General features: G+C 43.0%; 1 protein-coding gene across 3 annotated transcripts in view; it reads left to right on the top strand.

Annotated features, from left to right (window-relative positions):
- Positions 1–19704, top strand: part of LOC147701804 (myosin-10-like) — a 633212-nt gene that overhangs the window by 436347 nt on the left and 177161 nt on the right. For all 3 annotated transcript variants that reach the window (XM_086930428.1, XM_086930427.1, XM_086930429.1), the window contains exons 14-17: positions 351–524; positions 1891–2064; positions 4346–4460; positions 9240–9433. In XM_086930428.1, coding sequence (XP_086786554.1) covers positions 351–524; positions 1891–2064; positions 4346–4460; positions 9240–9433 — 657 coding nt within the window. The remainder of the gene's footprint in view (positions 1–350; positions 525–1890; positions 2065–4345; positions 4461–9239; positions 9434–19704) is intronic.

The following is a 19704-nucleotide window of genomic DNA, read 5'->3' as shown; positions in this document are numbered from 1 at the left end:
ACAGATTTATTGACGCTGAAAGAAATATTACTAGATGCTATAATAAATAGAAGTTAGGAGGAATATTCCTGTTTTAAATAAAGCCAGTGGACCCACATCCCCTTCCTGCAAAAACTTGTCATCCTCATTCTGGTGAAAGCCATATACCCCATGGTTAAAGTGAGAACTTTCTGAGTTGGGGCCTACCTCCACTCACTGTGTTTTTAACCTCCTTCTATCTTTCCACTTTTGTCTTTGTTTAGTCATAACTCCATTCCTTGCCTCTCAATTCCATTTCATCCCATTTTCACATATTCCCCTTTGTTGCTATCACATGTCTTCATACTTAACCATCCTCCTTTTCCTGGCAGCTTAACTCCTTTGAACAGCTTTGTATCAACTACACCAATGAAAAGCTGCAGCAGCTCTTCAACCACACCATGTTCATACTGGAGCAGGAAGAATACCAGCGCGAGGGAATAGAGTGGAACTTCATCGACTTCGGCCTGGACTTGCAGCCCTGCATTGACCTTATCGAAAGACCGGTGAGTGCCCACCTATGAGAGAGGCTGTGCTGCTGCACTCTCCCTATTCTAATGAGACAGAACTGGGATGCTGCTGCATCCAACAAAGATGGTAGAATAGTTCTTTCTGGTTGTCAACTTCACGCCAACATTTTGAGATTTAATGTATTCAGTGGAGTATGACATCTGTGTATTCGTGCATTGAACCAATGGTCTTATGTTTGTGTATAATAATTAACCTACCAATGCATTTTTGAGAATTGGTTGATTTTACTGTCACTTAATTTCCCTTCCATCACATCATCCTCACTTAATCACTTCCCTCTCCTCCTGGGGCACTATACTACCTTTTGTGATATGCAATCAATGTACAGTATATTTAATATACCAAGTCCCATTGTGAATAAAACAGTGTGGACACATTCATGGTTTCTTTAATTGTTTCTTGAAATTGAACATATTTTGCTACATTCTCGCTGGGACCCCTCCCTCTCAGTCCTGCATCCAACAAAGAGGCTTTGCGTTCACCCTCTGGGGAAGGTATTTGTCTGAGTGCATTTGTTGTACTGACAGTGAGACTAAAGCTCTTCTGGACCTTTGAGCCGTTATTAATTTGGCATCTGTACATGGCTTAGTAACGGCAACATGCACAACCTACTCTGGAGATTTCATGGATCGGATGTAGGGTCAGAATTCGCTTTTCAGTGTCTCTTACGTGAACCAGTTTATTTTCTTGGAGTTATATTACCATAGCTAAAAGGTGATCAGTTCCTGTATTATTACTCAACTCACATCTTAAGCACTGAGGTTCAGCCATCATATATATCCTTTGTACCCTTACCCTTAAAAAAACTGCACTAATTGATGCAGGTATTAATGCATCTATTTGTTGATTAGTAAATCTGCACATGCTCTCAGTGGGCTTCTTCAGGTGTAAAGTAACAGGATGTGTCATTCCTTTGTGCTCCAGCACTAGACTATTTGGTCAGTTTAATCCATTGGCGCCCACACAAAATGTCTCTCCATTTACCAAGCAAATCCAGTGCAGCTCCATTTGTTTACTGGCTGGGATCTTTGTGCTTGATGTACGAAAGGATTTTACGTATTCAGTGGCTATGGGGAAGTGTGTTGATGCATGAGAATCTTGGTGTTACACTGATGGTATATGTTTGTCCCTGTGTCCAGAGATTACATTGAGGCTCTCAACCCAGGGACCAGCCACTTTTTGTTTTTTCACCCTCAGTTCTCATTGGTGCTACTAGGATAGTGGCGGACCCCGGCTCCGAGTAATCCTCAGCAATCGTATCATCCCTTGGGGGCCTCCCTCTGTCCTCAGTGAATAATTCCTCTTTTTTCACATGCCACCTGACTTGTTTTATCTCCCCAGGCAAATCCCCCAGGCGTCCTGGCTCTTTTGGATGAGGAGTGCTGGTTCCCCAAGGCCACCGACAAAAGTTTTGTGGAGAAAGTGGCACAGGAGCAGGGCACACACCCCAAGTTTCAGAAACCTCGACAGCTGCGGGACAAGGCAGACTTCTGCATTATCCACTACGCCGGCAAGGTGAGACGTCCGGAAGGTCGAATCTGTTGATCCTATTGAAGTTAATATTACCCTGAGAACAGCACCTTCCATTGACCTGCCATATTTAGACATGCATCCTGGACTACGGCAGAACTCAAGCTGTTCTGTTTCTTATATTGCAGTCTTCTACCTCCCACACTAGCCAACCCAGTGTCTTGTGGCAGGTGTGAAATGTAACTTTTTGCAACAGAGCTGTAGTTGTTGCCACATTCACAACAGATGAGGGTGTGGGCAATACTAGAGTACACGTTCACCTGAAGTGCTTTCTTGAACCTGAAGTCTATGTCTCTACATTGACTATTCAAACAAGTATAGAAACTTGAATAATGGAAGTCATAAAAAGGTGTGTGTCATGCCGATTTGATCATGGCAACAGGCTTCATTTACTGTACAAATCTATGTCTGTCTCACTACACTGCACATTCCCTCAAAGGGAGATATTATAATGAAGGTTTCCATTTTTCTGATTTTACTGTTTTTACAGATAAATACAGACAGAAAAACAGTCTATTTCCTGTCTTTATTCATTTTAAAAGTGGAAAAGTACAGAAAATTGTATTTCTTGTTCCTTGTTGTCCATCATGAATTCTAGACCAACTGCTAATTAGATAGACGCCATGGGGATTTAACACCTTCGCCACGGCGGCAATTCCGCCGCAGCGCTAGAGGGGGAGGGGGGGCGAGCGGCGGCCGCATGCTCGTGACGGAGTCGCTCCGTCACGAGCCGCGGTTGAGCTGTGCTCGTGACGGAGCGGTTCCGTCATGGCCCCGCCCGCTCAATAGAACGCGCCGCGCAGGCACGAAATCAGCGCCACGCAGGCGCGCCGGCAGGGCCATGACGGAACCGCTCCGTCATGAGCACAGCTCAGCCGATGCTCACGACGGAGCGGCTCCGTCATGAGCATGGGAGGGGTTAAAAACAGTATCGGATTCCCTTAAATACAGGCATATGTTAACATATATTTGTATATAAATGTTAATATTCACCTGTTGTTGTAGTGTTTCTCTATATTTGGCTGCTTAATATGCTAAAACGCAACCACCATCAAAGTATGAGGGCATTTTTTCAGTTAAATAAATGCGGAAATATAACATTTTACGACTTCATTTGTTCTAAAAACATAAAAGAAATATGGATAAATGCCAATAAAATGGGTAACAAATAAATATGGATAGATACAGACAGAAATGTAAAAATAAAAAAACAAATACCATAAACCTGGGAGCCATAATTATAATAAGAGTGTACCAAGGTACACTGTGGCTGGAAAGACATCAGTTCTAGAATCGCAAATCACCAAACAAGATGCGCCTCAACACACCATTCTGTAAAAAACGAAAAACAGGGCCTGATTTACAAAGCTAAACTTACACTTTAACTTAAGTGTGTGTTTGTTTTGTGAAGTTTGTGAATTCCAAAATAAACATAAACATACACAAAAATGTAAGTTGACCTGTGGGAATCAGGCCCTTAATTCACACAAACATCAGGATTTTCTTTAATTAGGTATTAGACAGGGTGCAGACCTAGCTTTAAAAAGCTGTGGTGCTCTTTATTGACAATATATTTAGTGATATTTTTAGTGAGGCAGAGCTTCAGAATAGGTCGAGTGCATGCATTTAGCTAAAAAGTAAATGATAAAAGCTTCTCCTGGGATGAGGCTGCATGTCCGTGCTTCCTCTTCCAGAAGTGTGTTAACTAAATGATGCTAATTTCATGGCTCCCATTTTGATGGGCCTGGTGCCTGTGTCCAGTGAAAAAAGCATGATTTGAGTCAGTCTGTACAGATCTCAGAAAGTTCAGTGGATGCTACTTGGTGTTGACACTATGATAGAAACAACTAACTATTTTGTCAGCTTAATGTACAATATCGCCCATAAACTGGATTCTGAAGTGCAGTGATTTGGCAGTCTTCTTGGGAAGGCTTGCATGCTGTGCAGTTTTTGGCTGTGAGTAGTTGTCGTGACAAGTGGTGTATCTGACAATCTAACGAAAGCACCTTGTAAATTGTACGTAACGGTGTGTCAGGCAATAGATTTCTCTTTTTGTCGTTAGGGGACACCACCCCAATTGAAAAGTGACATTATGCTAATTCTTTTTAAATTAAATTGGATCATTCGTGCCGCTGATCGAAGAGGCCTTGCAGTTTTACCTTTTAGCTGTGTAAATGTTGTCCAAAGTTGAGGACTTGGTTAAGAAGAGAACTGAAACTAGTCCATGTCTTTCGCTAAGCCTGCCCAATTCATTATACCGCTCTAGGTGGATTACAAGGCTGATGCCTGGCTGATGAAGAACATGGACCCACTCAATGACAATGTGGCAACCCTCCTGCACCAGAGCACTGATAAGTTTACTGGCGAGCTTTGGAAGGATGGTGAGTATCGCTTGCAGGCTCCACCCTGTTTTTAGGAATTAATGGTTTTTCTCTGTCTTTTTTCCACTTCTTGATTGGAAGCACTACCCCTGAGCAATGTTGTATTACTTCTTGGTGTACCACAGTGTTTAAAGTAATTAACTGTGAATGAAAGGTCTTCTTTGGATGATTCTCTGGGCCTTGAAAGGTATACCAGTGGCTGGTATTTGCAGGTGTCTTCACATTACCATAGATTTGGCATTGATTAGGGGCATTGAGGAAGGTGTGGAGTCACGTGGGGAAGAGACTATTACCACGTGCCCACTGTGATGCCACAATTTTGACAAGGATATTCTGTTCCTTTAATATGAGTGGTGCAGTTTAAATCTTGATAAGATATCCTTTGGGATTTTATAGGCACAATCATTGAAACCGATAGAAAGCAACGTTTCTTGTAGGCTCTCTACTCTGCCCCTTTCGGTGCAACCTTGATTGGGAGTTTGACAAAATAAAATTAAAGAGGAGAGATTACGCCTTTCATGGAGGTCCAGTAGGTCCCATTCACCCTACCAGAGGTGAATAGGACCAAGGAGACGTAGTCCTAGTTTACTTGTGGATCTGTAGGTGCAGCAGTGTGCTTGGAGGTGGGGAGATAATTGGGATTGAGGATAGATACCTTTCTCTGGTGTTCATGAGAAACAAGAGAAGGGTGTCTTCCACCGAGATCCTTCCCTGTGCTGAAGGAAACTAGAACTAAATCTTGAACAAAATTTGTGTACATCAGACACACCATGGTGGGTTGACAAAAAGAACATAGAAACTACACAACCTCTTGAGGGTTGCTGTATTGTGTGTCTTGGACAAGTGCTGGGTGTCCTATGTTGAGCCCTTGGTTCTGGCAATGACCATTTGAAATCCGTGATCAATGATCCCCCTCAACATATGGGTGTAACCATAATTTTACTGTGCTCATGGAGTCTTTGGTCTCAACGTTACAATATTTCTCCCAAATGTCTGTTTTCGCGCAACTAACATCTTTTATTTGTGCTTTTTCTTTTTCCTCCTCAACTCTCTTCTTTATGACCACCCTTCACCTCTTATTGTACCACTCTCGATCTCATGGTATCCTTCACCCGGCTTGACCTATAAATCGTATCTGTTGCTGATCTCCAATGCTGCATCTTGAATTGACTGTGCTCACTTTAACCCAATCCCATCCCTACACTGCCTGTGGATATCCTTCCCATTGTGGCCACATCCCCACCTTCATTTCCCTGCTCTGCTCCCCTTCTGTCCGTAACCCCGCCATTTCTCCAGACATCCAGAATATTCAGATGGTCTATTTCTATGATACCTACGCTGTGCTGCCACAGGGCCCGGGTGAAAGTACGTAGCCTTTTGCTGTGTGTGCTCATTCTCTATTGCATCCTCTACATGGTCATTGCTCTTTGGCACAGCAACGTCCATTGTCCATGTTATGCTTTACTACTGCCATTGCTTTTCAACACCTTCACTGTATAGACATGCCAACCACAGGACCCTTGTTGTGCCAGCTGCTTGTCTTGCCATGCTATGCTTCACTACCTTAAATTTGAGCTGGATCTTCATTACAATTTATACAAAGGGCCGTGAAGGAAAGTTGAATGCTCACATATGCTTCTCTGTTTCGGCCCTTATTAGATCAAAAGTAAGACTGCATCTGGTACATATTGTAAGGGGTATTGCATGTGACCTCAGTGAAGATGAGCTTGTACTTGTTGCAGCTGGGAGAACATGCAAATGATATCTTTGCTTTTAGGCACGCATCTTTTAAAAAAATTGTGAGCATCACATCTCTCCAAAGAGTATCTCGAAGAACAAATCATACCAGGGCGTATAAGACCATGAAATGCTGCTACTCTAGACAATAGAAAAGTTCAGTTTAATCCAAGCAGTCATGGGAAATCTGATTTCCCTATAGCACAGTTCATTGCCGCTTGCATGCTTTATTTCTAGAATGCTGCTTTGTGCCCAGAACTATACATTTAGGTGTGTGATGTATCTCCATGCATGTGCTGAAAATTGCTTCCTTGATGCCCAGTTTGCTAGTGTTTGGCTAGTGCGGTTAATTTTCACTGTTTATAGTGACCATGACAGTCATTCATGTAGATGATTTCATTGCATATGTATTTTACCATTTTGTAATTAGAACTTCAGGTCTGTATGAACACCACTTAAGGCATTCGATTGCTTAAAGGTCATATGTATGAATCCAGGCTTTTATCCATCTGAGGTTGATAGAATATGTTCAGTTTAATGGGTTTAAATGGTGACTATGTGTATTTACATTACATAAGAAGCTTTTAAATCTAAGAATAGCATTTCTTATTAAAATAACTCATAAGTTCATGTTATCAGGATCTGTTGCTCTCTTTGTAATGAGGGGGGTAGAAGGTTGCTACAGTAAGCGCCATTTTGTCCATAGTGGAGGTATGTGAGATAACATATACCATTAACATTAAAGATACCACCACCTTATAAGATAGAGGCAGTCCATATGTGCAGCACAGTTCATCTCTGTACTACTCTGTGGCAGCTGTTTAAAAATCCAATCACACCTCCCAATGCACCCACCCGTGAGTGCTAGGCCTATTCTGATAGTATTTGACAGGCGGAGAACTCCGTTCTGAAAATATTCCTCGTAATTTAATGTTCTGTATTAAAAGTGCAGATGTCTGGAAAAAGGGAAGGAGATCACTGTTTCATGATAGTCCTTCTGTAGATTCAAAGATCTGCCCCTCCTTCACAGTTTTTACTTCGCATTACCTGGCGAGCCCTAGGAATGTTAATCCAGTGAGCAGAGATTACAGCCAAATAAGTGGTTCAAGGTGGATCTCTTACATTTTTAGATTAATTATGAGTGTATGAGTATATCACATAAATGCCGACTATACTGAGTAGTCAACACAAAAAGATGATGGACGAAATGCTGAACATTGTCAACATTCACCCCCCAGTGACAGATCTGTGTTAAATCCATCCATTTTGTTGCTCAGCATGCCACCCCAGTTTGGACCCAGCCTCTAGCCTAACACTAGAGCGGTCAACCTTGAAGCTGTGGAACGGGGTTCGAGTCTCGGCAGGGTCGCCCAACATCCACTAAATCTCCCCATGCCTACAAAAAAATAAATGTGTCCATCTGTAAGGCAACTGGTGCTCGTGTAAACTGCTCTGATACCTTCGGGTTGAGCTCGCGATATAAAAAACTCCACCCAAAAAATAATAATAAATAATATTCAAGTCCTACCTTTTTAAATAAATATTTATAGGGTTTTAAAGAACTAAAGTCTTGAAAAATGTTTAATAGTTTCCAATGCCCAGTTCTACTCAAATGAATGGGAAGAAGGGTGAGTTGTTTATGACCTTGGTGAACGTTCCTAGGATGCAGAACTAGGTCTAAAAGTAATTAACCTTTTCTTCTGCATCATAGGAGCTTCATTGATCATCATAAACGCTTGAATAGACTAGCCTGGTAATTTCAATCGTGGAAAGTGTCTGTTGGGTGACATGAAAGACTATGAATATGAGAACATCACCTACTGCTCTTAGATGCAAAACTATGGATCACTTTAGTAGGTTTTGAAGTGTTTCCTAACTCAATTTAGGTAAGGTAAAAAAATTCCTCTTGGCAGGCAATTTAGTTGTGACCATTGCTTTGACAGCACAAACAGAATCATTTCCACTTCATAGAGTAACAAGACCTTGTTGAGGGATGTTTCGCTTCTTGGGGAGTCTCCTTGCAAGCGTGTGTCGGGAGTATTTAAATGTCCGCACTGTCTGACTTCAGGAACCGTGCTGCCAAATTCAGCGAAGTAAAGTTTGGATGTTGGACCTGACCTTGTTAGTAGGTTCTTTCAGGATGGCAGCCTCATTTGGTTTGAAGGACATTTGCTTCAGATCCACGTACAAAGCTAAAAGAAGAAAAAAGCAGTGGAAAAGGCAGGGAAAACACAGCTGAAATTCTGTAATGTACAAGAAAGATTAATGATTTCTGTGTTTGCTTCGGGTCATAATTGTTTGTGGATATTTCCAATATGCCTTCAACACTAGCTCACACAATACACAATTCCCAAGCTCCTCCGGGTGCTGACTTTCCTGACCAGAGGCACTACAGAAAACGTTTTTTCTTTACTTGTTGTGTTGAGTGAAGAGTTTTTAGCAAGCATAGTGACATCATAGGTTGGACATGTAGAACAACTGCTGCTAAGGGTGAGCATAGACCATTGGAAGGTGTGTCATACATGTGATGGTATGTAGCAAAGAGTCTGAACCAACCACACTACACATTTTAGCCAAATCGAATCTAGATTACTTCCGACCATATGGTAGGGTTAGAACTTTTTTAGAGTTCATATCTTTAACTGATTGTGTCTCACAGGAAGTTAGTCTGATTTGTCTGTGCTAATGCCATTTATCTGTGCAGGAGTTCAGCTCAATCAATGACAATGAGTCGAGGAGGCACTGAATATTGATCTGTTCCGTTGTAGGGCAACGTATTGCATGAAGGTGGGAGAACTTCTGAGAGGGAGCTTTGAGATTCGAGTATTCTTACGGTGTATAGGAGCATTGGCTTGCGATTCCGCAAGGTATTTGTTAACTTTAACAGTGGGTCCCCGGTCTGAGGGCTGATCCTCCCAAGATTGGAGCCATACATGTGTCTACTGCATGGCATTTTCTTCCCACCCGTACAAGGACTTCCACTACTAGCACCTGTTGTATGAGCAGTGCTAACATTTGTTTCTTTCTTTCCCTCCATCTCAGTGGATCGGATTGTGGGACTGGACCAGGTTGCTGGAATGGGAGACATTTCCTTTGGCGCCTCGTACAAGACTAAGAAAGGGATGTTCCGGACTGTGGGCCAGCTGTACAAGGAGTCTCTGGCAAAGCTGATGTCAACGCTCCGGAATACTAACCCAAACTTTGTGCGCTGCATCATCCCGAATCACGAAAAGAGAGTGAGTCGATCACTTCTTGTCAGACCCTTCAGATGTGGGACAGCCTCTCTGTGATGTTTACTAAATATCTATTGTGAAAATGATGTTCACTAAATATTGTGAATCTGAGGAAAATGATCACTAACTGTGATGAATTTGGTCTGTAACAAACTAGTTATTCAATTCAAGGGTCATTCATTAAAAAGCTTTATTTACACCACGTCACTATATAGGCATGTAGGTTCCAGCTACTTACCATAGAAATTAAGCATCTTATAGGTAGTTTTCTTTGTATACACAGGCACTCTGAAAAAAAGGGTACTACTGTTTTTGTCCAAGCTTCTTAAGAATGTTTTACAATCTCCAAAATAACAATAGTATGTATCGCACAAAGCCTATTTCTTTAATCTTCGTGTGTATATCTACTATTATTTCTTTGATGTGTTTACCAGATTTTAGAAGTATTGGGAACATGTAACATAAGTTGGGGATCAATGGATGTATTCAGTATACAAGTAGGGACAATCTAGAAGTAGACTATACTACTTCTGCATCACAGAATTTTCCTTGATGTTCATAAATATTAGAGTAATTCCCTGCCACGTGCAGGGACCCCGGAACCCTTCTTCCACATACTATCACCAAAAACGGTCCAAAAATATCATGTGTATTTAACAAAGCACATTCTAACAAGCCTTTGCGGGCAGTAACAAAATATGTGTTTAAAAAAGCCCCTAGCTATTTAACTGAAAAAAAGAAAGGTTAAAGTGACTGTATAGTTGGATATGGTAATAATATATTCCTTTGCTTTTAAAAAACCCTCAAATTCACTGAAAAACAAGATAAAGTGTCGTTCTAGGAAGGTGAAACGGTCAGTTTAAAAAAAACTGAAATTCAGCATATATATCTACATCAAGTAGCTATAACAAGCGCCCTCACATTGCACTGCTTATGACCTCACATAGTACACCACTCATGACCTGTTCTGTGACATTATTTATAACATTACTGTTGACAACTGAACTGACTTCATTGATAACGACACTGCATGATGAGGGTGCGAGTTATAGTAGTGACAAACTGTTGAATTTGAGTGTTTTCTTTTTAGTTTTAAACATTAAGTTTAAAGTGTCATATTCTCCTAACTATAACACCGCTGTAACTTTGTTTTTTTTCAGTGACTATATGTATATAGTTTTTGGGGTGGGTTACCCTTTTAAACCCTCCCTTCTTTTAAACCACTAGCCTTCCTTTACCTATAATGTCCCCTGACAAAACCCTTCCTTCCTCTTACTTCTACCCTCCCTTGAACATTAAATGCCCTTACCTCACTTTAGTTGCTCCTCAACTCTATAAAAAAAACCTTACCTCCGTTTACCTGCACCTGAACCCTAAAGAGCCTTACCTCCCTTTACCGTTACCCTCCCCTAAACCCTGAAAACACTTACTTCCTTACATCTATAGTCCATTACCTTGCACATACATGTGTGTGTGTAAACATGTATAACTGTATATATTTAGATATGTGTATGTGTTTGTACAAATGTATATATTAGTTATGGTTAAAATATATTTTCTTATATTTATGCTCTCTTACTACTATGGGCTCCCAAATAACACTTGCTAAACTCCTCCCTCCTTTATTCTATTCATCCAACTCCCAGGCTCACATGTCCACCATCCAAATAATAATGTATATTTCCCATTTACTAATCCACCTTTGGCTCCGGAGTAGCATGCTACTCTCCGTAAACCGATTCAACACCTCGTCAGGGGTAGTAAGCGCTAAATAAATTACTTAACCCATTAGTTCTCTTAAAAAAAAATATATATTACAGAAATAGAAAGGTACTTAGAGAATTGTGATATCGTAAAGCTTGAGGTAAATACTCAGCTGGCTCTAGAGGAAACTCCGAATATGGAAGAGGTATTGACCGCAGTTAATAGCCTCCCTAAAGGAAAGGCAACAGGTCTGGACAGTATCCCCTCGGAGTTCTATAGCACATTTATAGACGAAATCAAACACATATTTAGAGACTTGATTATCCATATTTTCTCCGGGGGGGGAACCTCCCAGCTCCTGGTCCAATGCCAAAATTGAGATTTTCGCTAAAAAGGGGAAACCCCCAGAACATTTAGGATCATATCGCCCCATAACCCTTATAAATGCTGATTCTAAAATATATTCCAAAATCTTGGCAAATCGAATTGCCCCTATAATACACAATGTAATCGTCAAAAGCCAGCACGGTTTTGTCCCTGGAAGGTCAACGATCAATCATATCCAGAGGGTAATAACACTTTTTGATGGAACAGAAACTACAGGAGACCCTATGGCCCTGATCCTTTTGGATGCAGAGAAGGCCTTTGATAGGGTCTCCTGGCAGTTTCTCTGGAAAGCAATGGCGATGATGGGATTTCGAAACAAGTTTATTCAGGCGATACAAAAAATGTATAATAATCCTAGGGCTGTCGTATCTATCAATGGAAGTCTTACTAAGGAAATCGCCATCTCCAGGGGAACACGTCAGGGGTGCCCTTGCTCGCCATTGCTCTTTGCAATATATATAGATTCTTTTATTCGTTATTTGGAGAAAAATAATCATATAACCCCCATTATATCACAGGGGTATACAACAAAAACATTAGCATACGCCGATGATATTGCTATAGTTACCGCTGACCCCATAGTAGCAATGTTGATCATTGAAGCCGAGGCTAGGAAATTTGGTCTTGTCTCTGGCTACGCGCTAAATCAAGGAAAGACACAAATTGTTTTAAATCAAAAAATTGGGATGGATGACCCTAGGGTGGTGAAGGGAGCGACATACCTGGGTGTCACAATCTCTTCAAAGCTAGAGGAAGTAGTGGACATAAATCTTAAGCCAATGCTGAACACGATACAAAAGGATCTACGACGGTTAGACAATCTTCACCTGTCCATCATTGGAAGAGCAAATGCAATTAAAATGGTGTACTTTCCTAAAATATTATACTTATTCAGGGCAATTTGCCTAGAGTTCTCTAATCAGTGGTTTACAACAATGGAACGTACCTTTTCTAGATTTATATGGTCATACGCTCAACCCCGTCGAGCATATAAATATCTTACCCTTCCTAAGGACAGAGGTGGGTTAGCACTTCCCAATTTAAGGAGATATTACTGGTCATGTGTATTACTTTACAGTAAGGAATTATTGCAAGGGGGGAACAACACAGAGCTACATACCGCTTCAATCTTTCAGCTATTGGTGGGGAATTCCTGCTATGGCTACTTTTGGAGACACATACATGACAATTACCACAAAAAGGTCAAATTCAAGACTCTCTATAGCTGTTTTAAGGTATGGAAGGCGGTAAAAAAAGTACTAGGCATAGGACGATTCTCATATTACACTCCGGTACTAAACAACCCAACTCTTCCACCAATAATCTTTAAAGATAATTGCATTAATAAATGGTATAATTTAGGAATTACACAACTTGGGGATTTTTATACCAATCAGGGGATTAAATCGTTTGAAGTTCTGAAGGGAGAATTTGGTTTAGACTGGCGGGATTTTTTTAAATATCTCCAAATTAGGGACTTCCTAACTCACAAATCTGGAGCAAGGACACTCTGGGAACAATCTACTGTAGTGGAGACAATTATACATTCAAGGAAACAGTCAATAGGTGGAGTGTATGTGTCATTGCTGGACAGGTTCCCGGATGATCTAGATAAAACGGCAATGAGGTGGCAAGGCAAACTCGAGATTTCAAAAGAAGGATTTTTGTACTCCTATCAGCTAGCTCAAACTATTCTTATTTCGACTAGACTCCAGGCACAATTTTATAAAACCTGTTTTTTTCTTTACTATACACCCGATAAAATTGCAAAATGGGGAACCAGTAATGGGACTTGCTGCCCGAGATGCAATCTATTTAAGGCAGATTCCATCCATATCTTTGCCTCTTGCCCGGTGTTAATACCTTTGATACAAAGTATAGAGAGGTTTCTAACTTCAGTTCTTCACAGAAAGGTTGCCTTGTCACCAGAGGTAATGGTACTTGGGGTGGAGGATCCAGATAATCTTGAGAGCGGCCACGATTTTATATTTGTTGCTATGGCTGTTTGGCGGCTATGCCTAGCCTCGGCTTGGCTAGACCCGCTACCACCTACTTTCCAACAGTGGCTAGCTAGGCTCTTAGCTGTGCATAATATCGAGACAGCTATTTATAAGCGTAAAGGCAGACGGCGACGTGAAAGGGGTATGAAAATCTGGACTCCTCTCACACACTGGCGAGCTCTACAAAACTGATTTATTATCGATACTGTAATGTATTCATGCTACTGTTTTAATTGGTTTTTTCGTGATGCTGGGAATATATTTTATTTTGTAAATTCTCTATAATGTATATTTATTTATGTCAAACACAACGAAAAGTTCATGATGTTAATGAACAGAAAGTCTGCCTGTCCGGGGGGGGGGGGATAAATATGTAAAAATCAATAAAAACATTTAAAAAAAAAATATATATATATATATATGTATGGCATTCAAAGAAAATTCTTGCCTGCATAGTAAAGTACTGAGGGGTTTAGTACCAAAAAGGGGCCTACATGGGACATACCTGCATGGTACCTACCTGTGTGGTAATGGTCTGTGGGGTATAGATTGCAGGGTAAAATCTGTCCACCCTCTAAAGTCTTAGATTTTCTCCTGCCTTGGTTGTCTTGCTGTGCCTTATCCCAGAGTCATCTAAGGGAGATCCCAGACCACAAACCTAACACAGTCAACCTGCTATCAGTGTCACCTGCTTTATTAATTAAACCCACTGGTCCCATCTGAAAAACCTTTGGTTAAGGATGCATTTCATAAAACAGCTGGAGAAATATGCTTTTTGCTGGATTTTCAAAATCATAGCTGGGCTGAAAATTGCGATTAGTTACTCTTTTACTTCCTCAAGCAGCAAGAGCCCTCATTAAGATGGCCAGAATGGATTTCACATCCTTTTTTTGCATCATACAGCTTATCTTAAAACACTCGCTTGATGGGGGCTTTTGGTTTACTACGAGTGATTCACATCTGTTTCTAGATATCTGATAGAGAATCTAGCCGCAGATTCCTTACCTTAGAATATTCCCCAAGAGTCAGACTGGATCCGAAATTTCTTTGCAATCCCCTTTGCATGGCGTTGTCGGCATCATCTGTGCTGCATGGTGCCTCTATAGGTGCTACCCCAGTGTGCTGACCTCAGTTCCTTCTTTTCCACACCCTCACCCCGGATCTGGATGAGCTTACCTCAGTTATTTTTTGACTGAATTTTGTTGCAATATTTTGTTGAAGTCTAATTTATCAATCTTTTTCCATCTTTTTTTGGAGAAGTCCCGTAGAAACCAACTGGGTTCAAGCATTGTGGCGTACGTCATTGACAAATGTCTGTGACGGACCCCCACTTAGTGTAAATGTCTATGACAGACCCCCACTTGGTATGTCTGTGGTGCCTGGAGAGGGACCATGCTTCATGGCCAACTCTGAGTGCCAGACCATGAACCCCAAGGACATCCGTGAGCGAGCCATGAAGCATTTGGCTGCTTGCCATGCGATGTCACACCAATCCAGGTCTTGGTCGCGAGGGAGGTAACGGCGCTGCTCCTAGAGTTGCTCGCTCGATCCTCCTTGGGATCCCAGACTGCTTCTGTTTAGTCACATAAGAAGTCAAAGAAATTAAAGCACTCTTTAACTTCTCTCTATTGCTCTCATTCTTCGGTAAATGGAAGAGAACAATGTCACAAATCCGGGTCCCGCTCCTAGGTTGTTCCTGTGGAGCAGGCGTCTGAAGCTGGGTCTGCTCTGCACTTCCCCGAGTTTCCCAGAGATGGAGCGTCCCCCGCCCAACTGCTTGAATTCTAAGAGGCCATGAGCCTCATTTTTGGGCAGTCGACCCTTTGAGCCCCATGGGTTACGAAGGGTCTTCAACTGAGGCTCCCCCCCAGGTCTGCCTTCGGCCCCAGTCAGGTCCTTAGGCTCCATTGTTGGATCTGAATTGGCCCCGGCCGTGCCTTAGTGACCTCCAGGGACCGTTCCAGTGGCGCCGTTACCAGCATCTCCGATACCCACTGACGCTTCTAAACCCATTGTGATTCCCGTTTCTGATATGGAGCGCCAGCATCGGTCAGGCCAATGCGGCTTGAATTGGAGATGGACCCCTATTTCCTTGAGGCGCCGTCTGAGGCACTCAAATGGAGGGGATCTGAGGATCCCTATGACAATTCTGACCCCCTAGCAAAGAACAGTGTCTAGTCACCTCGCCAGACACTGGCCTCCACTCTCCTGCCGCAGTGGCTATGGATGGATGAGCTTCTTTTGCTAGTGTGGTCCGGAGGGCAGCTGAGGATCTGGACCTACAGCTGCCCATGGTCGAGGTCAAGACCAACGGCCTGATGGAGGAGCATCGCCTGCGTTATCCTCATCAGAACCCTTAGTCCCCTTTAATGAAGTCCTCACAGATCTGCTCAGGCCTGGGCCAAGTCCTGCACAGGCACTCCTGCACAGCGCCATTGTTGACCTGCTACTGGGGATCCAGGCTTTTCTCTCCCAGCACCCCTCCCCTGAGAGCCTGGTGGCCCAGGCCTCAACCTCCCAGATAAATCCTGATGCACACCTTACCACACTACCAGATAGGAAATCCAAGAGGCCGGATACCTTCAATAAGATAATTTTCTCTTCCACCAGCCGGGCACTGGGGTCTGTGAACACTGTATGGTTATTGAGCAATGATTCCCACACAGTGTGGGATACGGTTGTGCAAGTCCTGCTGAGATCAACCCCCTGCTGAAGAAACCGTCCACCGACCCAACAGACCTCAAGAACTACAGACCCAATTCCCTCCTCCTCTTTCCAGCCAAGGTCATTAAGAAGGCTTTCAATGTCCAACTATCCGAGTTCATCAAAGAGAACCACATCCTGGGCACCTCCTATCCGGCTTACAAAGCAACCGCAGCACTGAGACCGCACTCCTCACCGCCACCGACCACATCCTCTCCCTCCTTGACCGGGGCGAAACCGCAACCTTCATCCTACTGGACTTCTTGGCTGCCTTCAACACCGTCTCCCATTGCACCCTAATCACGAGACTCCACAATGCCGGCTACCCCGAGAAGCACTGGACTGGATCCACTCCTTCCTGTCCAGCCGAATACAGCCAGTCGGATCACCCCCCGTTCCTCTCAAAACCTACAGAGATCAGCTGTGGAGTTTCCCAGGGCTCCTCCCTGAGCCCCACCCTTTTAACATCTACATGGCTCTCATTGCAGCCATTGTCCGAAGCTACAGACTCAACATAATCTCCTACGCCTACGACACCCAGCTGATCATCTCCCTTACCAACAAACCCAAAGCTGCCAGAATCCACTTTCATAACGGAATGAAGGCAATTGCTACCTGGATGCAAGACTGCTACCTCAAGCTCATATGAACAAGACCGAAGACCTTATCCTGGGACCCACCCCCTCAGTCTGGGACAACTCCTGGTGGCCTGCTACACTAGGAACCGCTCCCACCCCTATGGACCACGCACGCAACCTCAGCATCTTCCCCTATCTTGATGACGGGGATTACTCCAAGTAGTTGTTTCCCACCTCTAGACTACAGTGAACCTAATGCACTCGCTGGGGTTCACTATAAACGTGCTGTTGCCACACCTGACTCCCTCTCAGACACTCCCTTTCTTTGGAGCTGTTCTGGATACAGTGCAGTTTTGGTCTTATTCTCCGGAATATCGAGTCCAGGATATTCAGACTATGATTCCGGTAATTAAACCTCTATTCTTGATTTTGGTGAGACTGATTCGCAAGCTGCTTGGCCAAGTTGCCTACTGCATCCTGTTGGTAAAACATGCCCGTTGGTAGATGAGGGCACTGCAGTGGGATTTGATGACCCAGTGGACACAGCATTAGGGAAATCTCTCCAAGCTGGTCCAGATGTCAAGCAGGATTGCAAAAGCTCTATAGTGGTGCCTCACAGACTGCGATTGGATCAGTGGCATACCCCTCTCCCTTCCCCACCCACAGCTCTTAGTGGTCAAAGATGCATCACTTCTGCATTGGGCGGCCTTCTGGGATAGGTGGAGATCAGAGCGCACTGGTCTCCAGAAGAGTCTCAGCTCCACAGGAACCTGTTGGAACAGAGAGAGATCCAGTTTGCATTGTTAGCCTTTCTTCAGCTAGTTGATGTGTTCACAGACCACACCACCAACATGTGGTACTGCAACAAGCAGTGCGGGGTGGGGTCGTGGGCCTTGTGGCAAGATGTCCTGAGCCACTGGACGTGGCTGGAACGTCAGGACATTTTTCTGGTGGTTTAACATCTCGCTGGTTCTCTGAATGCTAGAGCAGACAAACTCAGCCGTTGATTACTCGAGGATCACAAATGGCATCTCCTTCCAGAGGTGGCTCAAGGTCTCTTCAGAGATTGGGTAGAACCTTGGTTAGATCTAATCACCACCAGTAAGAACGCGCTATGTTAGTACTTCTGTGTGCTGGACTTTCCTATCCTTATCCCAACAAGGCTTTGCTTTGGTCATGGTTAAAGGGTACTATTCCGCCAATGCTGTCTTTGTGCGGTTGTCGGACCAACCTTCCCTGTTCAAGATATCTGTTGTGGCTCATTGCCTTAAAGGTTTGCAACAGGTTTCCTCCTGTGCCCTTCCTTATGCCCCAGTGAGATACAAATGTAATCCTCACCTTCCTCGTGTGCTCACCATTTGAAACTATGCACAGCTGCCCTCTGAGACTACTGATCATCCAAACTGTCTTTCTTGTGGCAATGACATCTGCTAGAAGAATTAGCGAATTGCAAGTGCTTTCCGTTAAACCTGTATACTTCCTTCTTACCAGATAAGCTGGTTCTTAGAACCCGAGCTTCCTTTTTGCCAAAGGTAGTTCGACCTTCTCAAGTAGCGGCAGACTGTCACCCTGCCTGCTTTCTTTACACCCCTTCATTCTGCCAATAAGGGGGAGAGACTTCACCTTCTGGACCCGGAAGGAGCATTGTCCTTTTATATCGATCTCACCACAGATTTCCAGGTGGATGATCTACTCTTTGTTGATTTCATGGGTGCGAGGAAAGGCAGAGCAGTTCACGAAAGGACCATCTCTAGATGGATTGTTCTATGTAGTAAAATATGCTTCACAATGGCTTAAAAAGCTGCCCTCTGAGGGCGTAAGGAGCTCATTCTACGAGAGGTAAAGCTGTGATCACTGCTTTGGCGAGCGGGGATCCAAGTTCTCGATATCTGTGAGGCAGCCCCATAGATAATGCTGCACACGTTTGCCAGACACTACTTCCTAGAAGGTCTGGTCCGGCATGATGGGCATTTTGTCCGTTCGGCCTTCCAGGACTAAGGAATCTGCGACTAGAAGTCTCTATCAGATGAACAAGTTACTAACCTTGGGTAACGTCTTATCTGGTAGAGTCTCTTATCTAGCCACAAGTTTTTTAGCGACCATTTCCATCCTCCCCTTTCTGCGAACTGTCCGTATTACACAATCCTTCAGGACCTCACCTGGCACACTAGTCATTCTTCCTCAGCTTGGTCCTGTGTTTCTATTGGGATGTTGTTACCTGGCATGTTATTTTTTCCATTGTGCCCATCCAGGGGTTTCCAAGCCCGAAGGTGTGGTCAAACCTTGCATCTTTATTTCAATATGTATCTTGCACCATTGTCTTAACTTTTGAAAATGGTATCTTCAATAATTGCTAGGGAATCCAAGTTTTGAAGGTCAGACTGGTGACTTAGCTTCAAGCCTCAGTACAAAAACTTTGAACGCTCATTGGATTTTTATAATAAATCCCTTGGAAGACTAATAATACAAGTATTTGGGAAGGATGATATTTTATTATCCCTAAAAAGCTAGGTCCATTTTCTATTCCTTACATGTAATCAAAAGTAGTAATTTGAATGATACAATCCTATCTATATCATCCTGAATTAGATATTTACGTGCAAATCATGTTTCCATTAGCCCAGTTTACTAGTAACCAAAAAAGGATCTCAAGTTGGTAATTAACTTTGAGCATGATATTACCTTTGGGAAATGAAACTGTCTTCCCCTCCTAGGAACTAGGCCCTGGCAAAATGCTTATTACGCTGTCATAATTTGCGTAATTTTGTCATGCGAAATTCCTGAAACAAGGCGATTACAGCATTCGTGTATTTACTCTGTCATTTGCAGTAAGTATAAAGTGCTAGAGTGTGGAAACAATGCAAACAACTAGAACACGTTTTCCTTTACGCTATATGCATCC

Source organism: Lissotriton vulgaris, chromosome 7, assembly GCF_964263255.1.
Source record: "Lissotriton vulgaris chromosome 7, aLisVul1.2, whole genome shotgun sequence".
In the NCBI taxonomy this organism is placed as follows: Eukaryota; Metazoa; Chordata; class Amphibia; order Caudata; family Salamandridae; genus Lissotriton; species Lissotriton vulgaris.
Note: the sequence above shows the minus strand (reverse complement) of the source record. Positions and strands in the feature narration are given on the sequence as shown.